Source organism: Danio rerio, chromosome 18 (assembly GCF_052040795.2).
Source record: "Danio rerio strain M-AB ecotype USA chromosome 18, GRCz13ab, whole genome shotgun sequence".
In the NCBI taxonomy this organism is placed as follows: Eukaryota; Metazoa; Chordata; class Actinopteri; order Cypriniformes; family Danionidae; genus Danio; species Danio rerio.
Genome location: NC_141038.1, coordinates 47,687,502 through 47,710,438, shown reverse-complemented (window position 1 = coordinate 47,710,438; position 22,937 = coordinate 47,687,502). Strand labels below are relative to the sequence as shown.

General features: G+C 37.1%; 1 protein-coding gene and 1 long non-coding RNA gene across 51 annotated transcripts in view; one reads left to right on the top strand and one right to left on the bottom strand.

Moving 5' to 3' along the window:
* The window catches only part of aplp2 (amyloid beta precursor like protein 2), a 163,285-nt gene that overhangs the window by 72,435 nt on the left and 67,913 nt on the right, over window positions 1-22,937 (top strand). For all 50 annotated transcript variants that reach the window (XR_015514512.1, XR_015514507.1, XR_015514506.1 and 47 more), the window contains 2 exon segments: window positions 1,445-1,618; window positions 3,978-4,107. Coding sequence is in view for 8 of the 50 variants with exons in the window: in XM_087292715.1 (XP_087148841.1) it covers window positions 1,445-1,618; window positions 3,978-4,107 (304 nt within the window). In the remaining 42 variants the exon portion in view is untranslated.
* On the bottom strand, window positions 8,290-13,210 carry LOC147832925 (uncharacterized). The gene is made up of 4 exons (XR_015515407.1): window positions 12,889-13,210; window positions 11,121-12,111; window positions 10,391-10,918; window positions 8,290-9,615 (listed from the first exon to the last, which is right to left on the bottom strand). It is a non-coding gene; the product is annotated as an uncharacterized LOC147832925 (long non-coding RNA).

Below are 22,937 nucleotides of genomic sequence, written 5' to 3'. Positions count from 1 at the left end.
GTTTATCCGTCTGATTTTACGGTGGCTTTCGTTTGATCGTCTCTGTCGTTTTAAAGAGCCTCGTCCGCTTAAGGTGCGCGTGCAGTCAGCGAAGATGCGCGATGCATATATAGTATAAATTAGCCTTAAAATGTTTGTTTGTTTTTTTTTTTCTGTAGTTAAATGGTGCATCTAACCTGTCTTCCATACTGTTTATGCTGAATACATTTATTTGCCACTAATTTAGTGATTTCTTTTTTTTTCATTTTCTCTTTGCGTATGCGTGTTTTTGATATTGTGATATAGGTCTTAAATTTAATACTTAATGTTCTTAAAAAGGTCTTAAATTTGACATTATGACATTTGCAGAAATACAGAGTCAAAACTAACCATGTTGATTTTTGTCAGCTCACGTGGCTAGTTTTGAGGTAAACAACTCCTCCCCCCAAATTCTTTCCAGATCTTTCTATATAAAATGCCTACTTTACTGCATCCAATCAGCTTGCAGTAGAAAAAACAAGCCACGCCCACTGTTTTCTCATTTAATATTCTGTTTCTCACAATACTAAAAAAACAAACGTTTGCAGCTTCCAGTTCATGTGGACTTTAAAGTTTACGGTTTACTCAAAAAATAAAAATTCTCAATAATTACTTTCCCTCTACCCTCATTTCATTCCAAACCTGTAAAAACACAAAGGAAGATATTTTTGACTTATTAAAGACTGAAATGAAGACATATAACCCTTTCCGTGAGCATGCATGCTTCAGACTCGCAGACTCTCGGTGCTGTGTATTAAACATAGCCAAATCAAGTTAAAATGTATTTGATAGGGTCAACAGTGACCCCAGAGCACAAAGAAAATGTCCTTGGAGAGACTGTCTGCTTGAATTTGTCCTCATTATGTTTTTTCTGCTGACTTTAATGGCATATTTCTTTATGAGAAAAGACAGATGGCATCTTGTTTTTTTTTTTTTAGATGCAGAGGATTGTTTTGTGGGCATGTCTTTATTTATTTATTTGTTGCACATATGCAGAATGCAGCACAAGCAAAAACAGGAATCGAACTGATATGATTCTCTAGGGAAGTAAATCGTTCATTAAATGTCAAAAATTAGCTAAATAAAACCAAAGATAACAGTGAAATAAACTGTGTTTTATGATTTTTTGAGGGGAATCAAACAGTATTCAGATGCAGAATTTGAATAAATGGGGAGAACATGCAAACTCCACACAGAAATGCCAACTGACCCAGCCGGGGCTCAAACCAGTGAACTTCATGCTGTGAGGTGATTGTGCTACCCACTGCACACGTGCTGGTCTTGGTCATATGATTATAAGAGTATTCCAGCTTGACATTTAGGACCACATGAGTGTGTTTGACAAGTCTGAACCTGCTCGACTTTTATTGGCATGTAATAAGAATCTCCATTAACTTCCAGTCTAATTCTCTTGCTTTTCTTCCAGGCGCTGGCAGCAAATGCAGGAACCGGATTTGCCGTCGCGGAGCCCCAGGTTGCCATGTTCTGTGGCAAACTCAACATGCACATCAACATCCAGACTGGCCGCTGGGAACCAGACCCTTCTGGATCTAAAACCTGCGTTGGAACCAAAGAAGGAGTGCTGCAGTACTGTCAGGAGGTACAGTCAGGCTACACACATTTATCTAGGGATGCACGGATATGGATTTTTTTGGCCGATACCGATAACCGATAACTCTTCAGACTTGGAGGCCGATATATGTAGGCCAATAATTATAAATATTTCCAAATGGTATATTTTTATACAGCAAAGGTCCGGGCTGGTGTCGCGGACGGTGCCTTCTCTTTTCTTCCACCCTAGTTGGTCGCCTCTATGGACACGCCGGCTCTGAGTGTGTGTGTGTGTGTGCGCGGTGACAGCCCTTATAATCGATATGAATATTTCGATCAAACTGAATACAATCTTATATCAACAACACATGGCAAGCAACGCGTTGATAATAACAAATAATCATATTAGATTACAAACAGCCCAGCGAGTAGTTTAGCATGGGTGTATCGCTGCTGTTTCGTTTACACATGTAAAAAAATTTTCCTGAGGTGATTTAAACCAAAATACACAATGACCCTCAATCAAACATATCTACAATGATGAGGAACATGGTTACTTACTGAGTTATTAATGCACAGCAATACCACATGAAGAAAGGATGGACTTTTATGAAATAAACCGTGTGAAGAGAGTTCACATGGACAAGTCTGACTCTGAACATGGTCCTCCCACGCATGCGCGAGGCAGGCAGTTCTGTACAATTACGTAATTTATTGGCCTAAATATATCAGCCTAATTTAGACAACGGATCGATAACGATCATTTTAAAAATAGCATTTATCGGCTGATAACGTTATGGCCGCCGATATATCGTGCATCCCTACATTTATCCATATCCATGATTTATGAACACAGCTATCATTGAAGAGAACTTATTATGCAAAGATTGCTTTTAATAAGGGCTTTTATAAACACAGTTGTGTGGCAGCAGTTGTGAATATAACCAGCTTCTAATGGTAGAATGGTATTCATTTTATAGATTTTTAATCACACTTCTTATAAACTGTCTGCAGAAACACTTTGATTGACATTCTCCAGTTGTACGTGTCATCAGAGGGGAAAAGCACCGCCCATTAGTGGCAATCTCTCCCTTATTAGCATTTAAATCTGCCACCATACTGACACATTGTGGTCCAGTGGCCACAGCCAAATCACCCTGCAGCCCAAGACCGGTTTCTCACTGAAGCTAAGCAGGGCTGAGCCTGGTCATTACCTGGATAGGAGACCACATGGGAAAACTAGGTTGCTGTTGGAAGTGGTGTTAAATAGGACAGCAGGGGGCGCTTAACCTGTGGTCTGTGTGAGTCCTAATGCCCCAGTAAAAGTGAAGGGGACACTATACTGTCAGTGGGCGCCGTCTTTCAGATAAGATGTTAAACTGAGGTCCTGACTCTCTGTGGTCATTAAAATCCCATGGCACTTCTCGTAAAAGAGTAGGGGTGCCATTGAGTAGGCCATTGCGATCATGGCCTCCCAATCATCCCCATCCATCAAATTGGCTCTATCACCAATAGCTGGTGTGTGGTGAGCGCACTGGCGCTGTTGTCCTGTGGCTGACGTCGCATCATCCAAGTGGATGCTGCACACTAGTGGTGATGTGGAGAGACCCCCCCCCCCCCCCCTCATGATTGTGAAGTGCTTTGGGTGTATGGCCATACACAATAAATGTGCTATAGAAATACACATTACATTACATTACAGTGGTCATTACGTTGCGTTACGACGCTTTTGACTAGAGTTCAAATCTTACCCGAGTAGTCTTTTTTTTAAAGACATATAATGCTGTTTGGGTTACTTGTATAGGTGTAAATATTTTATATTTATTTTTTGTGTGACCACCGTTACAAAGGACTGGATATTTTTAAAGAATTTTGCACAGAATATCTATTCAGAAATTGCAGGAAAGAACATTGTGATGTTTTAGAGATTTAGCTACCCTTTAATGTTCTCATATTTATGAAAAACATTTGAAGTTCTAAAGCAGCTGTGTTCTTGAAAAAGACTTGATAGTGTCATTAGAAACTGAATTGGAAATGATGTTATTTTAATATAGTCAGTCGTAAACTGAAGTGGGCCAATGTAAAGCTTAAAACTCCAGGGCTGAAAAGGAGTCCCACTCCGGCCCTGCTCAAATATCTTCCCCTGAACTATATTAAAAACTCTATTTGCTTACAAATGTTAAAGTTTGTCCTCATCTGTCATATGGCTGGCTGTAAAATACAAAACACCCCGTACCATCTCTGTACATTTTGAGATTGCTTTTCATCGATGTCCTTTTATTGAATTTGGAGAGGGAGTAAATCCTGCGTGTTTGTTCCAATACATGAGCAGATGGCGTCTGGAGATTGTGAAGCATGGATCACTGCTTACTGTACAGCCTGAATTTCTCCGCTCTCCTTCCCTTCAGATCTATCCCGAGCTGCAGATCACCAACGTGGTGGAGGCCAACCAGCCTGTCAAGATCGAGAACTGGTGCAAGAAGGACAAGAAGCAGTGCAAGGGCCACGCTCACATTGTGGTGCCTTACAAGTGCTTGGGTAAGTGCTGTTTGATTGACAGCTCCGTTGTCCTTTTTGAATGGCCCAATTATCCAGAATGTCCCTTAGGGTTAAAGGCGCCTTTTGTTGGAAGTGAGACATCTGAGAAGCCTGAACAGCAGTTCAAAGTGACAGGGATTAGATGCTAAAGATCAGGTTCAGTAGACTCAGGTAGCTGTTAAGATCAAGATGTACTCGAGTCAAGGTTTTTGTGCTTTTCTTAAGGGTAAAAGAAGATGTCAATACCCGAACAGCATCATAAGGGACTTTTTGCACTAGGTAGTTCTAGGAACTAACCACCAGGATCTAACCATCCACTCCTCACCTCAGGCCAATTGACGTCACTTAAACCATTTGACAGCATTATCAAACCCTCAAAGACCACAAATGTAGGATGGAGGAAGCTGTAATCGGAGCTGGGGTTTTGTTTTGTGTTGTGTATTTCACTAAAATGGAGATAGAACCTAATCGTGTCCCAATAAAAGCGATTAATACAAATTAATTCTGAATGCAAACCCAGGCTCATTGAAATGCGTACATTTCAGGAAATATGTTGCATAGGAAATATGATTCATAGCCCGTTTCAGATTACAGATCCACTAGAGGGTGCTGTCTACATTTCTTGCAAACCTAAAATGCGTTATGTTAAACGTTTCCGATACATACAATGGGGGAAATAAGTATTGAACGTCTTCATTTTTTTCTGAAAACATATTTCAAAAGGTGCTAATGACTTGAAATGTTCACCAGATGTTGTTGACAATATGCAAAGAAAACATTATGAATTAGTTTACAAATGTAGTTCTGTGTAATGAAATGAAATGACGCAGTGAAAAAGTATTAGACACGTGAAGAAAGCTCAGACAGCAGCTGAAATCTCTCTGCAGTTCTTCAGCAACCCTCTGATCTTCATCATTGGAAATGAATATTTGCTGCTACATTAGCAAGATGATGAAGATGAAACCAGGGTGGACATTTCAGCAAGATAATGGTCCAAAACACAGGCAAGGAAACTTTCAAATGCTTTCAGAGAAAGAAAATCAAGATGTCGAATGGCCCAGTCAATCACCTGACTCGAATCCAATAGAGAATACAAAGTAACCTTTATACAATACTTGCCAATCTCTGATGGCTTCAGGCTCTGTTGATGCTTGATACAATGCCATTTATGCAGTACCATACAATGCAAGTGTTTTGTGACACTACTAAACAGCTTCCACACTTAAAGTAACATATATGTTTGTCACTCTGCTTGAAAAAACAAACAAATAAAAGTTCATTTAGCACTGCTGATGGTTACAGTTACTTCTCAACAACGGTCTCAGGAAGGTCTCATAGCAATAAAGCAAAATCCCATTTCCCCTCGCAGACAGAGACTGCTAGAGATCCAGTGGGCTGTGTTATTGTTTCACAGCTGCAACACATTGCCTCTCCTCCAGGAGTTTTCCCAGCAATTGCCAATGGCAGCTTGCTGATTTGGGTGGTTTAAACTGTCAGAGTTTGTATACTCGCTTTAGCTTGCTGCCATTTTTTTAACCTTCCTCTTGCTGACTTATGGACTGGATGTTTTGATGACGTTGTCAACACAGAATCAATGCGTAACGGGGCATCCCTTTGAGTTTAGCTGGATCAAAATGCATTTCAATGTATTTATAAATGAAATGTATTCCAGTAATGGCAAATAAATAGTTTTTTTTTTATGCCTGTTTTTATTATTCTTTAAAGTAAAGTTGTGTGCTACTTAATATAATATAATATAATATAATATAATATAATATAATATAATATAATATAATATAATATAAAATAATGTAATATAATATAATATAATATAATATAAAATAATGTAATATAATATATAATATAATATAATATAATATAATATAATATAATATAATATAATATAATATAATATAATATAATATAATATAAAATAATATAATATAATATAATATAAAATAATGTAATATAATATAATATAATATAAAATAATGTAATATAATATATAATATAATATAATATAATATAAAATAATATAAAATAATGTAATATAATATAATATAAAATAATATAATATAATATAATATAATATAATATAATATAATATAAAATAATATAATATAATATAATATAATATAATATAATATAATATAATATAATATAATATAAAATAATGTAATATAATATAATATAATATAATATAATATAATATAATATAATATAATATAATATAATATAATATAATATATATTTCAGCAATTTACTAAACAAAACAGGAAAAGGCTAAATAAATTGACACTGACTTGGCCTACAGTATTTACATATTCCACCATATCCCAAGATTTATTTAACCATGGTAAAATCATTTTAGAAACCATTATAATATTGATGGTCTTGTGTTTAACTTCTATGGGCGATTTTACTTATATTTTGAACAATTTCTTCCAAATGTCTTATCTGGAATGATCTGTTTCTAATAAAAACAGCCTGTGCCCCAACCCCCCCTTCTTTTATCCTCTTTTTTTGTATGTTTTTCTTTTTTTCTTCTTTTTTTCCTTTTAAATTAAAAACTAAGATGTAAATATGACTGTGATGAATGCTGCAATATTGCGTAGTATTTTTTTCATTTGAACCAGCAATCATCAACATTCTTTAAAATATCTTCTTTTGTGTTTAAACCGCATGAGGGCGAGTAAATAATTTTTATTGTTGGGTGAACTATCCCTTTAATATTCTCCAAAAAAGACTGTATTCTCCCCATTTTCATCGTTCTGATCCACAGAAGAAAAATAAAATTTATCTCCTTGCATCTCAGAGGACAAGCTGCTGTCCGCCTGTCCCTGCCTTTTTTCTTGTCTCCTCCCGTGTTTTTCCCTCTCTCGTAGGAGGTGATTGAGTTGTGGCTTTTTGCGGGCTGAAAAAAAAGCCATTAGCGCTGCCAGCCGACTGTGAAATGGGCCGACTGGCGGAGACTTTCCAAGATGGCTGATTTTTGTTGTTGTGTGTGTGTTTGTGTGTGTGTGTTTTTGAGCTGATGCTGCAGCTGTTGACTCTCATCACCTGATGTGGGCCGTGCTTTGATTGACAGGGTCGATGCTCTTTCAGTCCACTGCCTCCGATGTCTCGTTCCCCGCGAGTGACGGCTAGTCTATAAAATCTCTGCATTCAGAGAAACCTAAAGCTGTTTTCGTCTGCATAAAGCGCCTCCACACTGGTCCATCAACAACTTTCTCTGCTTACGAGTCGCCATGGAAACTGTTTTATTGATCTGAAGTCGGATGAACAAATTGGCTGAAGATAAAAACAGAGAAATGAAACCGCGGCAAAGCTTGTAACAAAAGCAGTTTTATTTCTGCATCATAAATGTCTGCTGCACTCTTCTTGGGTGGCTTCTAGTTTACAGTAAGGTTTCATTTGTTAAAGGATGACTTCGATAAGCTCACATTACTACTCCCCTAAAGTTAAACCGTTGAGTTTTAGCCTCTTTGAATCTGTTTAGCGGATCCCTGGCTCTGGCAGGAGCACTTTAGCTTAGCTTAGCATAAATTATTGAATCGGATTAGACCATTAGCACCTCACTCTAAAAAAAAAATTTTCTAAAAGGTTTTTGATCATTTTCCTATTTAAAGATCGACTCTTCTATAGTTACACTGTGTTAATTAGTGTTGTCGAAATTATCGAGTTTGGAACCAATCAATACTGAAATTTTTAAAACATCCATTTTCTGCTAACATTTGAGCACCATTGAGCACGTTCTTAAACACTGCTGGTTGGCCATTGTGTTTACGCGCTCATCAGCATTCAAATGTTAAATAAATTTATTATTTTTTTTTTTATTTATTTAAAATTTTATTTTATATTTTATTTTTTTATATTTTTATGTTTATTTTCTATTTTCTATTATTTTTTATTTTACTTTTTATATTTTTTATGTATTTTATTTTATATTATATTTTATACTTTATTTTATTTTTTATTTTATATTGTATATATTATTTTATATTTTAGCTTTTTTATTTTATTATATATTTTTGTTTATTTTGTTTTATATTTTATTTTTTATACATTTTTTATTTTATTTTATTTAATTTCATTCCATATTTTTTTTCATTTTATATAAAATTTTCTACTTTATTTAATTTTTTATTTCATATTTTTTATTTTCATTTTAATTTTCAAAAAATATTTAATATTTTTAAGTTTATTTTATTTTAGATTTTATTTTATTTTAAATCTTGTTATAGTTTTCAGAAACCGCTCAGGAAATAAGACACTTAAACACCTCAAGCGCTACACATACTTGAGCGAACCAAGCTTAAAATTCACAAAGAGAACATGAAAATGTAGATTTTATTTTACCAAAATATTAGTGCAGGCCTTGTGGCGGTTTTGTGTTGACAGTTGGTGTTGATTTGTGCTTCAGTCAAGGACTCGTTTTATTGCATGTCTGGAAAAGCAGCCTCTGGTGTTTAACTAGATTTTCCTCTTTAAGGCGCATTTGTAACCTTGAATTGAAGTCGGGTACATCAGCAAGACTCGCTCGTGTTCGCTCTCACCTTGCGTTCTCACCTTTCCACCACCTCTGGGGTTTAACCACTGTTATTAATGAGGAGGTTTCGTTGTGATTCAGCAACATTCTGGCCTCTGGAGTTTAATTAAGGAGAGTGATTTGTTTTGGTGGTGTAATGCAGTGAAATAGGCAGCCCGTCTGCGTGTGTCTGTCCACTGCTGTGCGAACTTAAGAAATCTGCAAATGTGCTTGGGCTTGATCTTTGAGGATTATACAGTATTGTCGTTTGCTTATACTGCCAAATAGTTGCATCACTTTCTTAATAAAAGGGAAAAAAGTGCGCTCTTAAAGATATATTTCACCCAAATAGAGAGTAATTATCATTTGCTCAGTATAATTTCATTTCAAGGGCCTGTACGATGGAAGGAGATAATTATAAGAATGTTTGTGCTGCACTTTTTTTTTTTATATTTGGGAAACAGTTTGTGACCAGGGATAACCCATTAAAAAAAACAAACAAAATGTATTGGTTAGGGATGTAACAATATTGTAAATACCGTCATACCGCAATAGCAATTTCTTTCAATATTACCGTGGTTGTGACTCAATAAAATCATAGGTCTTATGGTGAAAAGTTTGCTCAGGCGAATTGAGCGAATGGGAGGTAGCGGAAACTACAATTTTCATCAGCCCAGGCGTGGCCATCATCCTTTGCGGTCTGTTGTCGCTACAGATCCAGTAATGGAAAAATGGAGGGTGCTGTTAGTAGCGGCAAAGAAAAAGAGCTAAAAATGGTCTAACCTAAAGCGGGTTTTAAATCAGATATGTGGAAGCATTTCAGTTTCTCTATGAAAAGAAACAAGAACGAAGAAAAGGTGACAGAAAAAAAGGTGTGCTGAAATACAAGTCGGAGAATACAACTAACATGATGGGGATTCTTTTAGTCAAGGGGACAGCAGAACACAGCACACTGCTCAGATTGATGGAGACATTAGCCCCTTTCACACAGTGATACCGGTAAATATCCGGAAAATTTCCGGAACGACTTTACCGTTATATTCAAAAAAGCGCTGTTCACACAGGCGAGGACGTTACGGAAATTTTCTGGAAAAGAGCATTCACACATCCATTCCAAAATACCGATAAATTCTGACATCATTAACCAGAAATGAGCTTTAAACGGCTGCGCTTGTATTTGTAAACATTTGACTAAATTACAAACTCTGTGGATGATCAATATTGTGAACAACTTTCGCAGGATCACTTTCGCATGTCGAGATGTTCATTATATGTGCGTGTGCAGGCGCTCAGGCTGTTTCACAGGCACACGCAAAGCTTGAAGGTAAACAAACAACGGCTTGTCATAAGCATCTCATCGATGATTATTTATACAGTTGGCATTAAGACGAACATATAAACGTGATCTGACTAACTTCTAGCAGCTAAATGTGTCTGGAAAAATATTCAAAGGCTTTTATTCTCATAAACCGCGCGGACGTAAAAGCATCTGACTGTTGTGATTGGCTAAAGCGGACGTCTCACGTCAGCACGTTCTAGACGTGCACGCGCTTATTCCGTCAATCTTCCTTCTGCGTTCACACAGCGCAGCATTGCGGCAAATTGCCGGTAATGTTACAACTTCTCTTTCCGGAAAATAGCCAGAACGAATTTACCGGTAATTTTCAAAAAGGACCTGTTCACACATACAGACCTTTCCGGAAAATTGCCGGTAATTTTCCGGAAAGGTCTGTATGTGTGAAAGGGGCTATTGACTTGTACCACCAAGAGACCTCTATCTCACTCATGGCTTGTCCTTTCGAGTGGTGTTTTTTTTTTTTTTACATGGTTTAATATTTTTTGTTATTAAAATTGACTAATTTAAGTTCCTGTTTGAAAGTTTACAGATAGATAATTTGTACGTCATTGATCTGTTCAGTGTTGAGGTAACCTGAACATTCTACCACTTTTTTTGAGTCTTTTCAATAATTTGGCTTTTTCCTTTAAATGATTCAATAAATACCGTACCGTGCCATTCATACCGAGGTATTACCGTATCGTGAAATTTTGATACCGTTACATCCCTAGTATTGGTCCATGTGATATGTTCGTTGTATTTCCGTCTCTCCATTATTTTGCGAGTCTAATAGCTCTCAAGATAATAAAAAAAAGATTTTATTTAAAATGATTTAGGGCATTTTTGCATCAAAACAAGATGTGATGCAAATAAGGTTTTAGAGGCTGTCAGAAAATCATTTTCGGGTGCAAATGTATAATAAAAGTCACTGCAAAATCCTGCAAGTACTGATGTTGTAAGCCAGGGGTGTCAAACTCAATTCCTGGAGGGCCGAAGCCCTGCACAGTTTAGTTCCAACCCTGCTCCAACACACTTACCTGTAGGTTTCAAACAAGCCTGAAGGACTCAATTAGTTTGATCAGGTGTGTTTAATTAGGGTTGGAACTAAACTGTGCAGAGCTGCGGCCCTTTTGGAACTGAGTTTGACACCTGTGTTGTAAGCTGTTGAAGTTTTGTGTGAAAAACCAACTAAAATTTAGGTTTGCTAAAGAGATCAGATCACTTTATTGCATGTTAGACAGATGCCTTGTTACAGGTTTCCAACATTAAAAAAAAAAAAAAAACGACACTCACCGGCCACTTTATAAGGTACACCTGTCCAACTGCTCGTTAACGCAAATTTTTAATCAGCCAATCACATGGCAGCGTTTAGACTTGTAGATATGGTCAAGATGATCTGCTGCAGTTGAAATCGAGCATCAGAATGGGGAGAAAGGTGGTTTAAGTCACTTTGAATGTGGGATGGTTGCTGGTGCCAGACGGGCTGGTCTGAGTATTTCAGAAACTGCTGTTATTTTCATGCACACACCATCTCTAGGGTTTACAGAGAATCTTCTCATCTACATCTCCACATCCACCACAAGTGTGCAGCATCCACCTGGATGACACGATGGCACCCATATAGCGCGCCAGACCACACACCAGCTGATTGGTGCAGAGGAGAGTATGATATTGGGATGACTAGGAAGCCATGATGGACAGAGGCCAGTGGGCAAATTTGTTTTCAAGGACATCCTGGGATTTTTAACGACTACAGCGAGTCAGGACCTCAGTATCTAGCGTGATTATAAAAAAATATAAATTACTACATTTTAGGGCTGCTCGATTTTGGAAAAAATCATAATCACGATTATTTTGGTCATAATTGTAATCACGATTATTCAAAACGATTATCAGTTGAAGTCAAAATTATTAGCGCTCCTGAGAATTTTGTTTTTTTAAAATAACTATTTCCCAAATTATGTAAAACAGAGCAAGGAATTTTAGCAGTATTTCCTCTAATATTTTAAATCTTATAAGTCTTATTTGTTTTATTTTAGCTAGAATAAAAGCAGGTTTAAATATTTTGAAACCCATTTTAAGGTCAATATTATTCGCCCCCTTAAGCAATATATTTTTTGATTGTCTGCAGAAGAAACTACTGTTATACATTAGCCCCTTTCACACATACAGACCTTTCCGGAAAATTACCGGCAATTTTCCGGAAAGGTGTGTATGTGTGAACAGGCCCTTTTTGAAAATACCGGTAAATTCGTTCTGGCTATTTTCCGGAAAGAGATGTTGTAACATTACCGGTAATTTGCCGGAATGCTGCGCTGTGTAAATGCAGAAGGAAGATTGCCGTAATAAGCGCGTCCACGTCTAGAATGGGCTGACGTGAGACACCTGCTTTAGCCAATCAGAACAGTCAGACGCATTCACGTGCGCGCGGTTTATGAGAATAAAAGCCTTTGAATATTTTTTCAGACACCTTTAGCTGCTAGATGTTAGTCAGATAATGTTTCTATGTTCCTTCTTAATGTTGTGTAAATAATTATCGATAAAATGTTTATGATAATCCGTTGTTTGTTTACCTTCAAGCTTTGCGTGTGCCCGTGAGCGCCCATAGCGCCAGCACACACACATATCATGAACATCTCGACATGCGAAAGTGTTTCCCTATGTTTTCATTAGAGTTGTACTCAATACTGATCCATCCGAAGAGTTTGTAATGTAGTCAAATGTTTATAAACACAAGCGCAGCCGTTTAGAGGTCATTTCTGGTTAATGATGTCAGAATTTACCGGCATTTTGCGATGGATGTGTGAATGCTCTTTTCCGGAAAAGTTCCGTAACGTCCTCGCCTGTGTGAACAGCGTTTTTTTTAATATACCGGTAAAGTAGTTCCGGAAATTTTCCAGAAATTTACCGGTATCACTGTGTGAAAGGGGCTAATGACTTGCCTAATTACTCTAATTAAGCCTTTGAATTGCACTTTAATCTGAATGCTTGTATTTTGAATAACATCTAGTAAAATGTTATGTACTGTCATCATAGCAAAGATAAAACAAACAAATCAGTAATTAGACATGATATATCAAAACTATTATGTTCAGAAATAAGTTTAAAAAAATTCTTTCCATTAAACAGAAATTGGAGGAAAAGGGTTGCTAATATTCTGGAGGGCTAATAATTCTGACTTCAACGGTATATATACAGTTATTTTCCACCCTGCAAAGGAAATAGAAATAAATACAATGAAATAAAAATATAAACAAACTGTGATTTAAGCATCTTCACCCTAAGAAAAACACTTTAGCTACAAAAATCCTTCAGTCAGGAGCAGTAAGGGATGATCTCGTCGTTTGATTAATGATAAAACAGGCGGCAGCATTTCGCACTGTGACTTTAATGGTTTCTCTTTCACGTGTCTTTTGATTCTCAACTCGTTTGTTTATTACGCAAATGAGGGTTAATATGAATAATCACTAATCACCGCGTTTTGACACCTATTTGACCATTAAAGCACTCATGTTAAGATTACTTTAGATGTCTGCGCTCCTCTGCTCGTCTCAGTGTGCGAATGAGACCGAATGCTGACCGCGTACTTATGCGTGTGCGCGTGATGCACACACACATAAGCACGCGGTCTTTCGCGCTTTTGGTATATGATGCAATAATCGTTTATCTCGATTAATTTTCATAATCCAAGAAGCCATAATCGAAATCGAAATTGAATTTTCGATTAATTGCACAGCCCTAGTACATTTTTTACCATTATAAGCGGTTTATTTTCACACAATGTTATAACAACTGTTTAAACCCTTTATAAAGGTATTATTGCCTAATAGATCCCCTTTAAACAAAACCCAAAGATCTAAAGACTATGAGGTTTATACAACCACAGTAATTATTTCATCTGGGAGGGAATGTTAAGAGTTTTCAGAGCTGCTCATGTTCGAGCATTAGCCCAGGGTTCCCTCCTAATGGGCAGTCAGCAGACGTTTTCCAGTATTTTGTTTGGGTTTGTTTAGTTGCTGACCGTTTTACTCTTTAGCCTTAATAGTCCTGAATGATACAAATGCAAGGTAATGCTGAGATAAACAACTCTTTAGCAGGGAGGATTGTTCTACAGCGACAGAAACATCAGCAGTGTTCAGCTCTCCCAAGGTTATGCTAGTTCATCTGAGGCTAGTCTGAAAGCAGATGCAGATGCCATAGTGGCCTACGAGTCGAGTTGATATAACCGGAGATAAAAACGGAAAGGAGGAAAATTGTTTTTGGAGTGATTATACTGCGTTTAATGTGTAATAGCCATAAATCTTTGATGCAGGACTGGGACAGAGCAGAGGAACTGGGCTATAAACTGAAGTTGAAAGCTGCTGGCCTCAATCCTTTTGTGTCGTTTCTCTTTATAGCATTTTTTTTCCGTTCCTTTGTTTCTTTCTTACCCATTATAATATGGTTCTTTTCTCCCGCCTTTGTTTGGATCATCTGAGAGCTTTTTGATCACGTCGTGAGCCTGCAGTTTGCTTTCAAAAGTCGAGCGCTTAGTCAGATTCATGCAGTTGTTTAATATAAAATGGAAAGCCGGGGATTACACGAGCGCACAAATGAGTCATTCCACGTGATGTCCTGCTTTTAAAAGCTTTTTTAGATATTCTTTTCATCTCTCTGACCCAAATATATTAAATGATGTTATCAAAGGAATAGTTTATCCAATGGTGAAGATTACATTTTTTCTCCACCTTCATTCCAACCTTGTTATCGTGTCCATGGAGCATAAGTAATGGTGTTTTGAAGAATCTTGTGATTCTTTTTTTTTTCTTATATAATAATAAGCATATTTAAACACATTTATGAACTCAAACTGTGAGGTTTTTGAATATATAAAGTAAATAGTGACTTTAAATCATTGCATTCATAACTCATAGGGCCCTATCATATACCCGGCACAATGTGGCGCAAGGCGTAGTGCAATAGTCTTTTACTACTTTAAGCTTGGCGCAAGGGTCATTTTGAGGCATTGCGCCATGCACGCTGTTTAAATAGCAAATGCATTTGCGCTCAAATGTGCGCCCATAGGCGTTCTGGTCTAAAAAAAGCAGGCGTGTTTTGGCGCGTTGCTATTTTGAGAAACAGTAAATAGTCTGTTCTTTAGACCAGAACAAAGTCCGTCTATTGTCTGGCGCAAAGTGCTCCTGGCTTACACACTACACACAAGATGCAATACGCAAATATCTTTACATATGAATAAGATATAATATATTAAGGATATACATAGGATATAATAAGGATATATATATATGATATAAATATAAATGATTAAAATATTACAAAACATTATTGTTTAGCCTACATGAATTTAAAAACCACTGCCTTACTTTCTTCATCTCGGGAGGCTTTTTCAGTTCATTCAATTTGCTTTTGTATAATGTTATTATTATAAGCAGCATTATTTATTATATCCATATTTATATTTGTTTCATTAAAAACAAGCTTAGATTAGTCCACCTGTCAGGTTTTAGACCATATGGGGCACAGCAGGTGTATTTGGAAATAACTCAGTATTTTGACCAAACTTTGTTATTATTAATCATTTATTCGTTTGCTGGAAATTAGAACTCATGATGAGAAAATCATGATGTACACAATAACAGTCTCCGGACTTGCTGCATCACAAATACTAAAATCTTAACAATTTATAAAAAATCTTATCACTTTAGGTCCATCGGATAGTAGACATAGGTGTATATATTGCGATCGTGATTTTCAAAAGCATTACATCACTTTTTAAAGTTTATTATTGCCATTTGATGAGTTTCCCCATACAGTTTGATAGAGCGCTTGAACCCAGAAGCCGCTTCGTGTGACATCACACTTAACAAGCGGATGGGGGCTTTTTAAAGGCTTATTCACACAGAACATGTCTTTGTATCTAAAAATATTTTCATTATTATTTTTAAATGTACCTTCTCCAACATGCACTCAAAAATAACTTTTGCTGCTAGTTTACTACATAATTAAAATGAGGTAAACAACATAATTCTTAAGGTTTTTTTTAGGGACAACTTAATTGTTTTATGTTCAATCCACTTAAATTTTTAAAATCCATTAAGTTAACTTAATCAATTTGTGTTGGGACGACATTTTTACGGTGTGTTGCCACCAGATAAAACAGTTGCTACTGTAAATAAAAGCTTGCAATGGTTGCCCCGCCTCTGAGTTTTTCTGATTGGTCCTCTGCTTTGGAACTGACATCAAGCAGTGTTTTGTGAAGTTCAAAGTTGAAGTTCAAAGTTGAACGACATATTAAAAATGAGACTATTATGTGCGAGGTGCTGCAAAAGACGTGAGCGTAATGTTCACATACATCTATAAAGTATATTTGCATAGAAAAACAATAAAAAAGTAGCACATTGTAATGGAAAAACGCATTCTCGGTGAGTGGTTCAAGTCAACTTTATTGTCAATCAAACCATGCAACAGTACATTACACAGCAGACTGAAATTGTGTTTCTCCCATACTCCAATGTGCAATTTAAAACAAAAATATGACACACACTAGACATAAACTAAACATTTAACTAATATAGTACAAGAGACTAAGACCGCAGTGTACAAAATTTGACTAGAAATACTACTGTGAACTTGAAGTCAAAATAATATCACGTGACAATGTAAATTCTATACTTTTTGAATTGTTATTCATGGTGTAAAGCCTGTTGTTCTGCTTGGTATTCTGTATAAATAGCAGGCCTGCTACTGTGTAGACTTTGTGGCATTCAGTAAGCAGTGTTTTCCCTCATTTCCCGGCTGCTAGACTTGTGTTTTATGCGTGTGTTTGTAAAGGCAGGAATTCTCCACTGCCTCACTGCTTCGCTCTTCACATGATATCAATGCGAGACCCCGTTTATTCCAGTCGAGCAGCAGTACACAGCCCTACCGACGCTGTCAAGACTTATTTTCTGCTTTCTCTGCTGCAGCTGGAAAATAAATAATGTAATTGCTGAATCACCCACACGTTTTTTTTTTTCTCAGCAGAGCAGATTGTGTTGTGAACGCTCCGGGTTCAATACAAGTTAAGCTGTATCGACGGCATCTGTGACATGCTGTCAATTGCCACCGAAAATTATTTTGACTTGCCTCTCAGCTTGTAAAAACAAGCAGTTTTAATGGAAATCTATGGGGCAAGGCGTCAAATGAATGTTGCAGTGACAATGCTAAGCGTGAGACTGTTGCGACAGCGTCGTCCATTCAGACAGAACATTTAAAGCCGGTAAACCCTTTATGTGCAAGGATACAGGAACGGATGTTATGTTACTGGAATGATTGACGGCGTGCTATTTTGATCTTGAAACAATCCTGGACATGTCTCAATGTCAACAGCGTGTATTTAGATGTGGAATTTATTGTGAGTGTTTTTGTGTGTGAGTGTGTTTTATCCTGTACGTGTTGAGTCATTCAGGTTGGTGTGAATAATATGCTGTCTTTAGTTACGTAAGAACTTTGGTTGATCTGGTCCCTGAGGGCAGATGAGGATGATAGTTTTTGGGAACAATCTTTTTATTGAGATGTACACAGTAGAGCTGCACAGTAGAGCATTTCAGCGTCGATATTGCACTGTACACATCTGCAATATTAAAGAGCCCATATTATGGGTTTTTGAAAATTCCCCTCCATGTAGTGTGTAACATAGCTCTAAGTGAAGTGAAGTATCCAGCTAAGGCTTAAATCTGTAAGAATACAGTGTTTAAAACGGTTGATTCATCTATAAAAGAGTCAACTCATAGTGCTTCAATGACGTCAGGATGGGTTTCTTCCTCCATTTCTCAAGTGTAAGTATGTGCGGTTAAAGTTGTTGCCTCGTTGACTCTAGCTTGCAAATGTATTTAGTTGTGATTTGTTACTTGTAACCGCGTGTACTGTATCAGGTTAACTGGCTATATTCTCTTGTCGCGTGCAAAGTCACGTTAAAAACGCGACGCGTGCTGCTTTGTTTATGGAGCTCCGTGCTAGAGTTCTGCTCCCGCGATTTATTCGGAAATTTATTCCCGCGCCGCAGAAATCTGGCGCGGGGACAGCCGCGGGAATAAATTTCCGAATAAATCGCGGGGAGCGGTCGGTAACGGGTTTAATTTGGGACGGGAGCGGGCTGTCTAGCAATATCACGGATATTGCTATGCGAATGAGAAAGAGAGAGTCTGCTTGGTGCTTGTGTGTGTGTTAGTGCGCGCGTATGAGAGAGAGAGAGAGAGAGAGAGAGCGCGAGAGAGAGAGCAAACGAGCTTTGTGTGCTTGGTGCTGTGTGTGTGTTTATACAGACAGCTTGGCTGTCTGGACTATAGCTGGGTGATTTTTGGTCCCTCGCTCTAGCGGGATCGGGCGCGGCGGGCAGAAAACGGAGCGGGTTCTTAGTCTAAAACCTGGCGGGTGCGGGCGGAAGCGGGAGCGTTGTCGTCCGGAGGTGTGTGTGTGTGTGTTTTTGTGTGTGTGTGGCAGCTAAAATCCATGCCTACACTATCGAGCGTGTATGAACTGTGATTACTTTTATATTGCTGATTGGCTATTGGCCATTTCACTCTCTGACTGAAGGCAGTCGACCAATCGCGACAGACTGTCATCGGTCCAATCAGCGCAGATTAGCTTTGCGCTAAGGAGGGGTTTGGGAACAAATGAATCACTGGAGTCGCTGGGATAATTAGGTAAAAATAAATGCATATTATAAGACCATGAAAGTGTTTTTTGACCTTGCATGCATATTAGACTGTTGTTGGAGACCCTTACAACCAAGATATGACCCTATTTCATGTATAATATGGGCTCTTTAAGGGATGGATGGGTAAGGTTTTAACAGTATTGCTACTTTTATCACTACCACTTATCGGTTTGGTTCTTAAACGGTTCTCTTAGTGGTACTTTTTGTTGTACAAAAAACAAATTGAATAGAATAAACAACACTTTATAATGTTATTATGCTTTTAATGTAAAATAAAACGAAACCAATAATTGTAAAACAAATAGACTTTTCCTGTAAAAGAATGTACAATTGTTTTAAGGAAAGTGGCTCAGTTTTTAAGCATTTTTCTGGAGAAAAATCAACATGTTTGCCTTTTCTAGCAGAAATGGCCGTGATTTCAATGGTAAAAAAAAACTGTAAAAATGCTACAGTCAAGTCCGTAACCTGTTTAACGGTATGTTTCCTTAATATATATACGGCGAATAACCGTAAATTGACTTTCCCAGAATTCACTGTACACTAAAAAAAGTGTTGCATGCCGAACTGTTGCAAACAAATTATTTGTGTTGAATTTAAACAAACAAATTAAGTTGAATAATGTAATTAATAGTGTAAATAACTTAATTTGTTTCTTTAAAATCAACTCAAATAAATTGTTTACAACCACTTAATGTAAAAAAAAATGAGTAAATCCAAGGAATCATCTTTGAATAATTTTTTTCAGTGTATGGCACATCACTTTTTATACTTTTTGTTGACATTACTATGGATCTTTGTAGTTGTTTCCCAATCAGTTATGTACATTAGAGATTTATGTTACATCTAATGTTGATAAACGATGTTTATTTTATGACTTTAATTTAATGCGTGTTACCATACTGGTGTTTAGTAGCTGTGTGAATGACACTGAACACCTTCTATATACTAATACACTTTTCTGCTTGTGGGAAAAGTTGATTGTGATGAGCTTTGGTTCATTATGTAACTTCTTCATCACCTCCTGCATATGGGTGTACTAAGGTGTCTAACTGTGTAACAAAATTTGTAGATGTTGGTCATTCAAAATAAAGACATATTATCTCTATAAAAAGATGAAATACGGTAGTTTACCATGAAAATGAGAAATTACATTTACGGTTTGTACCGTGTTTTTAACGGTAAAGTACAGGCAACCACAGCTGCTGTTTTTTTACCGTAAATTTTATCGATTTATTTTTACAGTGTGGGATCTTTCTTGAGTTATTGTTCTCCCTGCTGTTGAAAATACCCTCTTTGTGTTGTAAAATGCAAGTTGATAAGATAATGTTCATAATTTTTCATTAACGCAATCACATAAATGAGTTAACAGTGTTTTGGGAGTTACCTGTGTTTTAATACAGTTTTGGAGCATCTTGCAATGTAAAAATTAGCTGTTTTTAAAAGTAATTTCTTAAGCATAGTTTAATATTAGGCTATTCATATGCTATATTTGTAACAGGGCAGGGCTTGAAATGAACCTTTTTTCTTGTTAGCAACGGTGCTACTAAACGCACTCACCAAAAAATACCGGCACCGTTCAGTGTTTCCTCTAGGATTTTTTCCAGCTGTTGCACCAGGCTTATTTTATTTATTTATTTTTACACAGATCTACCAAATACCTGTGGCGTTATATCAATGACAAATGTCGTGAGCACAGTATTAGAAGTCGAGATCGCATTTATGTAATAACCTACATGTATGAGCATGTAAATCTCTGCTTGCGCGCTAATTTCCTCTGCTCGTGCACGAAACGTCTTGCATGCCACCTCAAATATAAGCCGCATCAAGAGCGCGCAGATCTTCTTGTGGGCTCTCGAACAAGCGCTGCTGAGTGCGATTAAGTACGTTAATGTAGCAAGTTTCACCAGGCTGGCTTCGGGCCTGTATGCACTCGCACAAATGCTCCCAAAAATGTTTTAAGGTCGCATAGATAAAATTTCGGGCCCTGCAGAGTATCCCCGAGGTCTTAAAACATATTAAAAAGTTGATAAATCAATTATGAGAAAATTAAGGCCCTTGAAAGGTATTAAAAAGTCTTAATTGCGTTTTTATGAGGTCTTAAACTTTGTTCAAGCATTGTTCAAAGTGTTTGACTCCAAAAACGCATATATTTATTTTCCTCCTAATATTAATAATGACATGCTTGATTCACACGATTGCAGTGATTGCTGCAGAACAATCCACTTTCATACAATGATTTGCCTAATTACCCTAGTTAAGCCTTTAAAAGTCACTTTAAGCTCAGTACTAGCATCTTGAAAAATATCTATTATGTACTGTCATCATGGCAAAGATAAAATAAATCAGTTATTAGAGATGAGTTATTAAAACTTATTATGTTTAGAAGTGTGTTGAAAGAATCTTCTCCGTTAAGCAGAAATTGAGGGAAAAAATATACAGGGGGGGGCTAAAAATTCTGACTAGGTAGTTTTTCCATCACTAAACTTTTAAAATATTGATTGAAGTCTCGACAATTAAGTTTACGAATGCTGCTATGATAAAATAAAAACAAAACAAGAAATGATTCCCCTAAGGGACAACCACTTTGAGTTTAAAAGGCTTTGGTTCAAACAACAGCTGTGTTTTCTGCTATTTCCAGTTCTTCTTTTCTTCCAAACCCTCTCATTTTCCCAAACACTGGCCTTTTCATTCTCTCCTGTCCGCCTGTCCTCGGCTCGATTTGGCCCTGGGCCTGTTTTCGTGGTTTACGGCTAAATGAGCAGTTTGTGGACGGTCACAATCCTCTTCCATTGTGAACAGACTTCTGGTCATTAAAGGATTCAATCTCTCTGTCTCTGGCGCTCAGGCTCAGGGGTCGGGTTGGCCTCCCAGCTGTCCTGAAATCAGCTCTGTAATGACTGTCCTGCATATGGTGCACAATCTCGTGTTGGCCAGACTGATGGCATCTGAGCTCCTCTGCTGTCACTCACGCACATGATCCCCTTACTGGCTCATTTATACATTAACACTTGTTAATAGGGCTGCACAATATAGATCGTTTCAGCATTGATAATGTGCGCATTCACAATAGCCAAAATATGCAATGTTGAGTCTTAGGAGCTACCGAATTGCTGTATTTGTATAGAATTTATACGATTTACTTGCTCTTTACTTTTGAACTTTTTTCCAAATTTTTTTGTCTTGTTTCTAGTCCAAATATTTACATTTAAATACAAAAATGAGATTACGATTATTGTATCCTCTAAACGATGGTTTGTTCAGTGGACAGTCGGGAAAAAAAAATAGCTTAACGGGGCTATTAATATTATCCTTAAAATGGTTTTTAAAAACTTTAAAATTGCTTTTATTCTAGCCGAAATAAATCAAATAAGACTTTCTCCAGAAGAAAAAATATTATCAGAAATACTGTGAAAATTTCCTTGCTCTGTTAAACATCATTTGGGAAATATTTAAACAAGAAATTCAAAGGGGGGCTAATACTTCTGACTTCATCTCTATATACAGTATATACTGATTTCACATTATTTTAGGTAAAATAACTCATTACTACAGTTTCTGAAAGTAAACAGCCATATTTTTTTACTGTTTAATAAAACCTCAGACATTTTATCAAGGTAAACAAACAAACAAAACAAAAACCTGAAAACAGCAAGAGCAATCAGGTAAAGAGATACACCTGAAGCAATGTGGAGGTACTGCTTTGCTCTCTTGTTGCTTTCTTAACAGTGTTTGCTTTTCTGGTCATATTTCAGCATCCATCCATGAAACGGTTACAGATTATATTGAACAGGAAAAGCAGCACGTCCACTCTGCTTGTTTTCGGAGATGTGCTTTGACATCTACCCACATTGTCTAATGTTCTGAAAAGTCTTCAATGAGGTGTACTAGTGCCAGCCCATACTATGGTAGTCAATTGGTTTAGGTTTTCAGCATTTTTCAAAATACCTTCTTTTGTGGTCAACTGAAGAAACTCAAACGTTTAAAATGAGTAATGTAATATAATGTGTATTTATATAGCGCATTTATTGTGTTTGGCCATACACCCAAAGCGCTTCTCACCACCACCAGTGTGCAGCATCCACTTGGATGATGCGACGGCAGCCACAGGACAACGGCGCCAGTGCGCTCAACACACACACCAGCTATTGGTGGAGTGGAGAGACAGTGATAGAGCCAGTTTGGTGTAAGGGGATGATTGGGAGGACATGATCGTAAGGGCCGATAGAAAGACTTTGGCCAGGACACCGGGGTTACACCCCTGCTCTTTC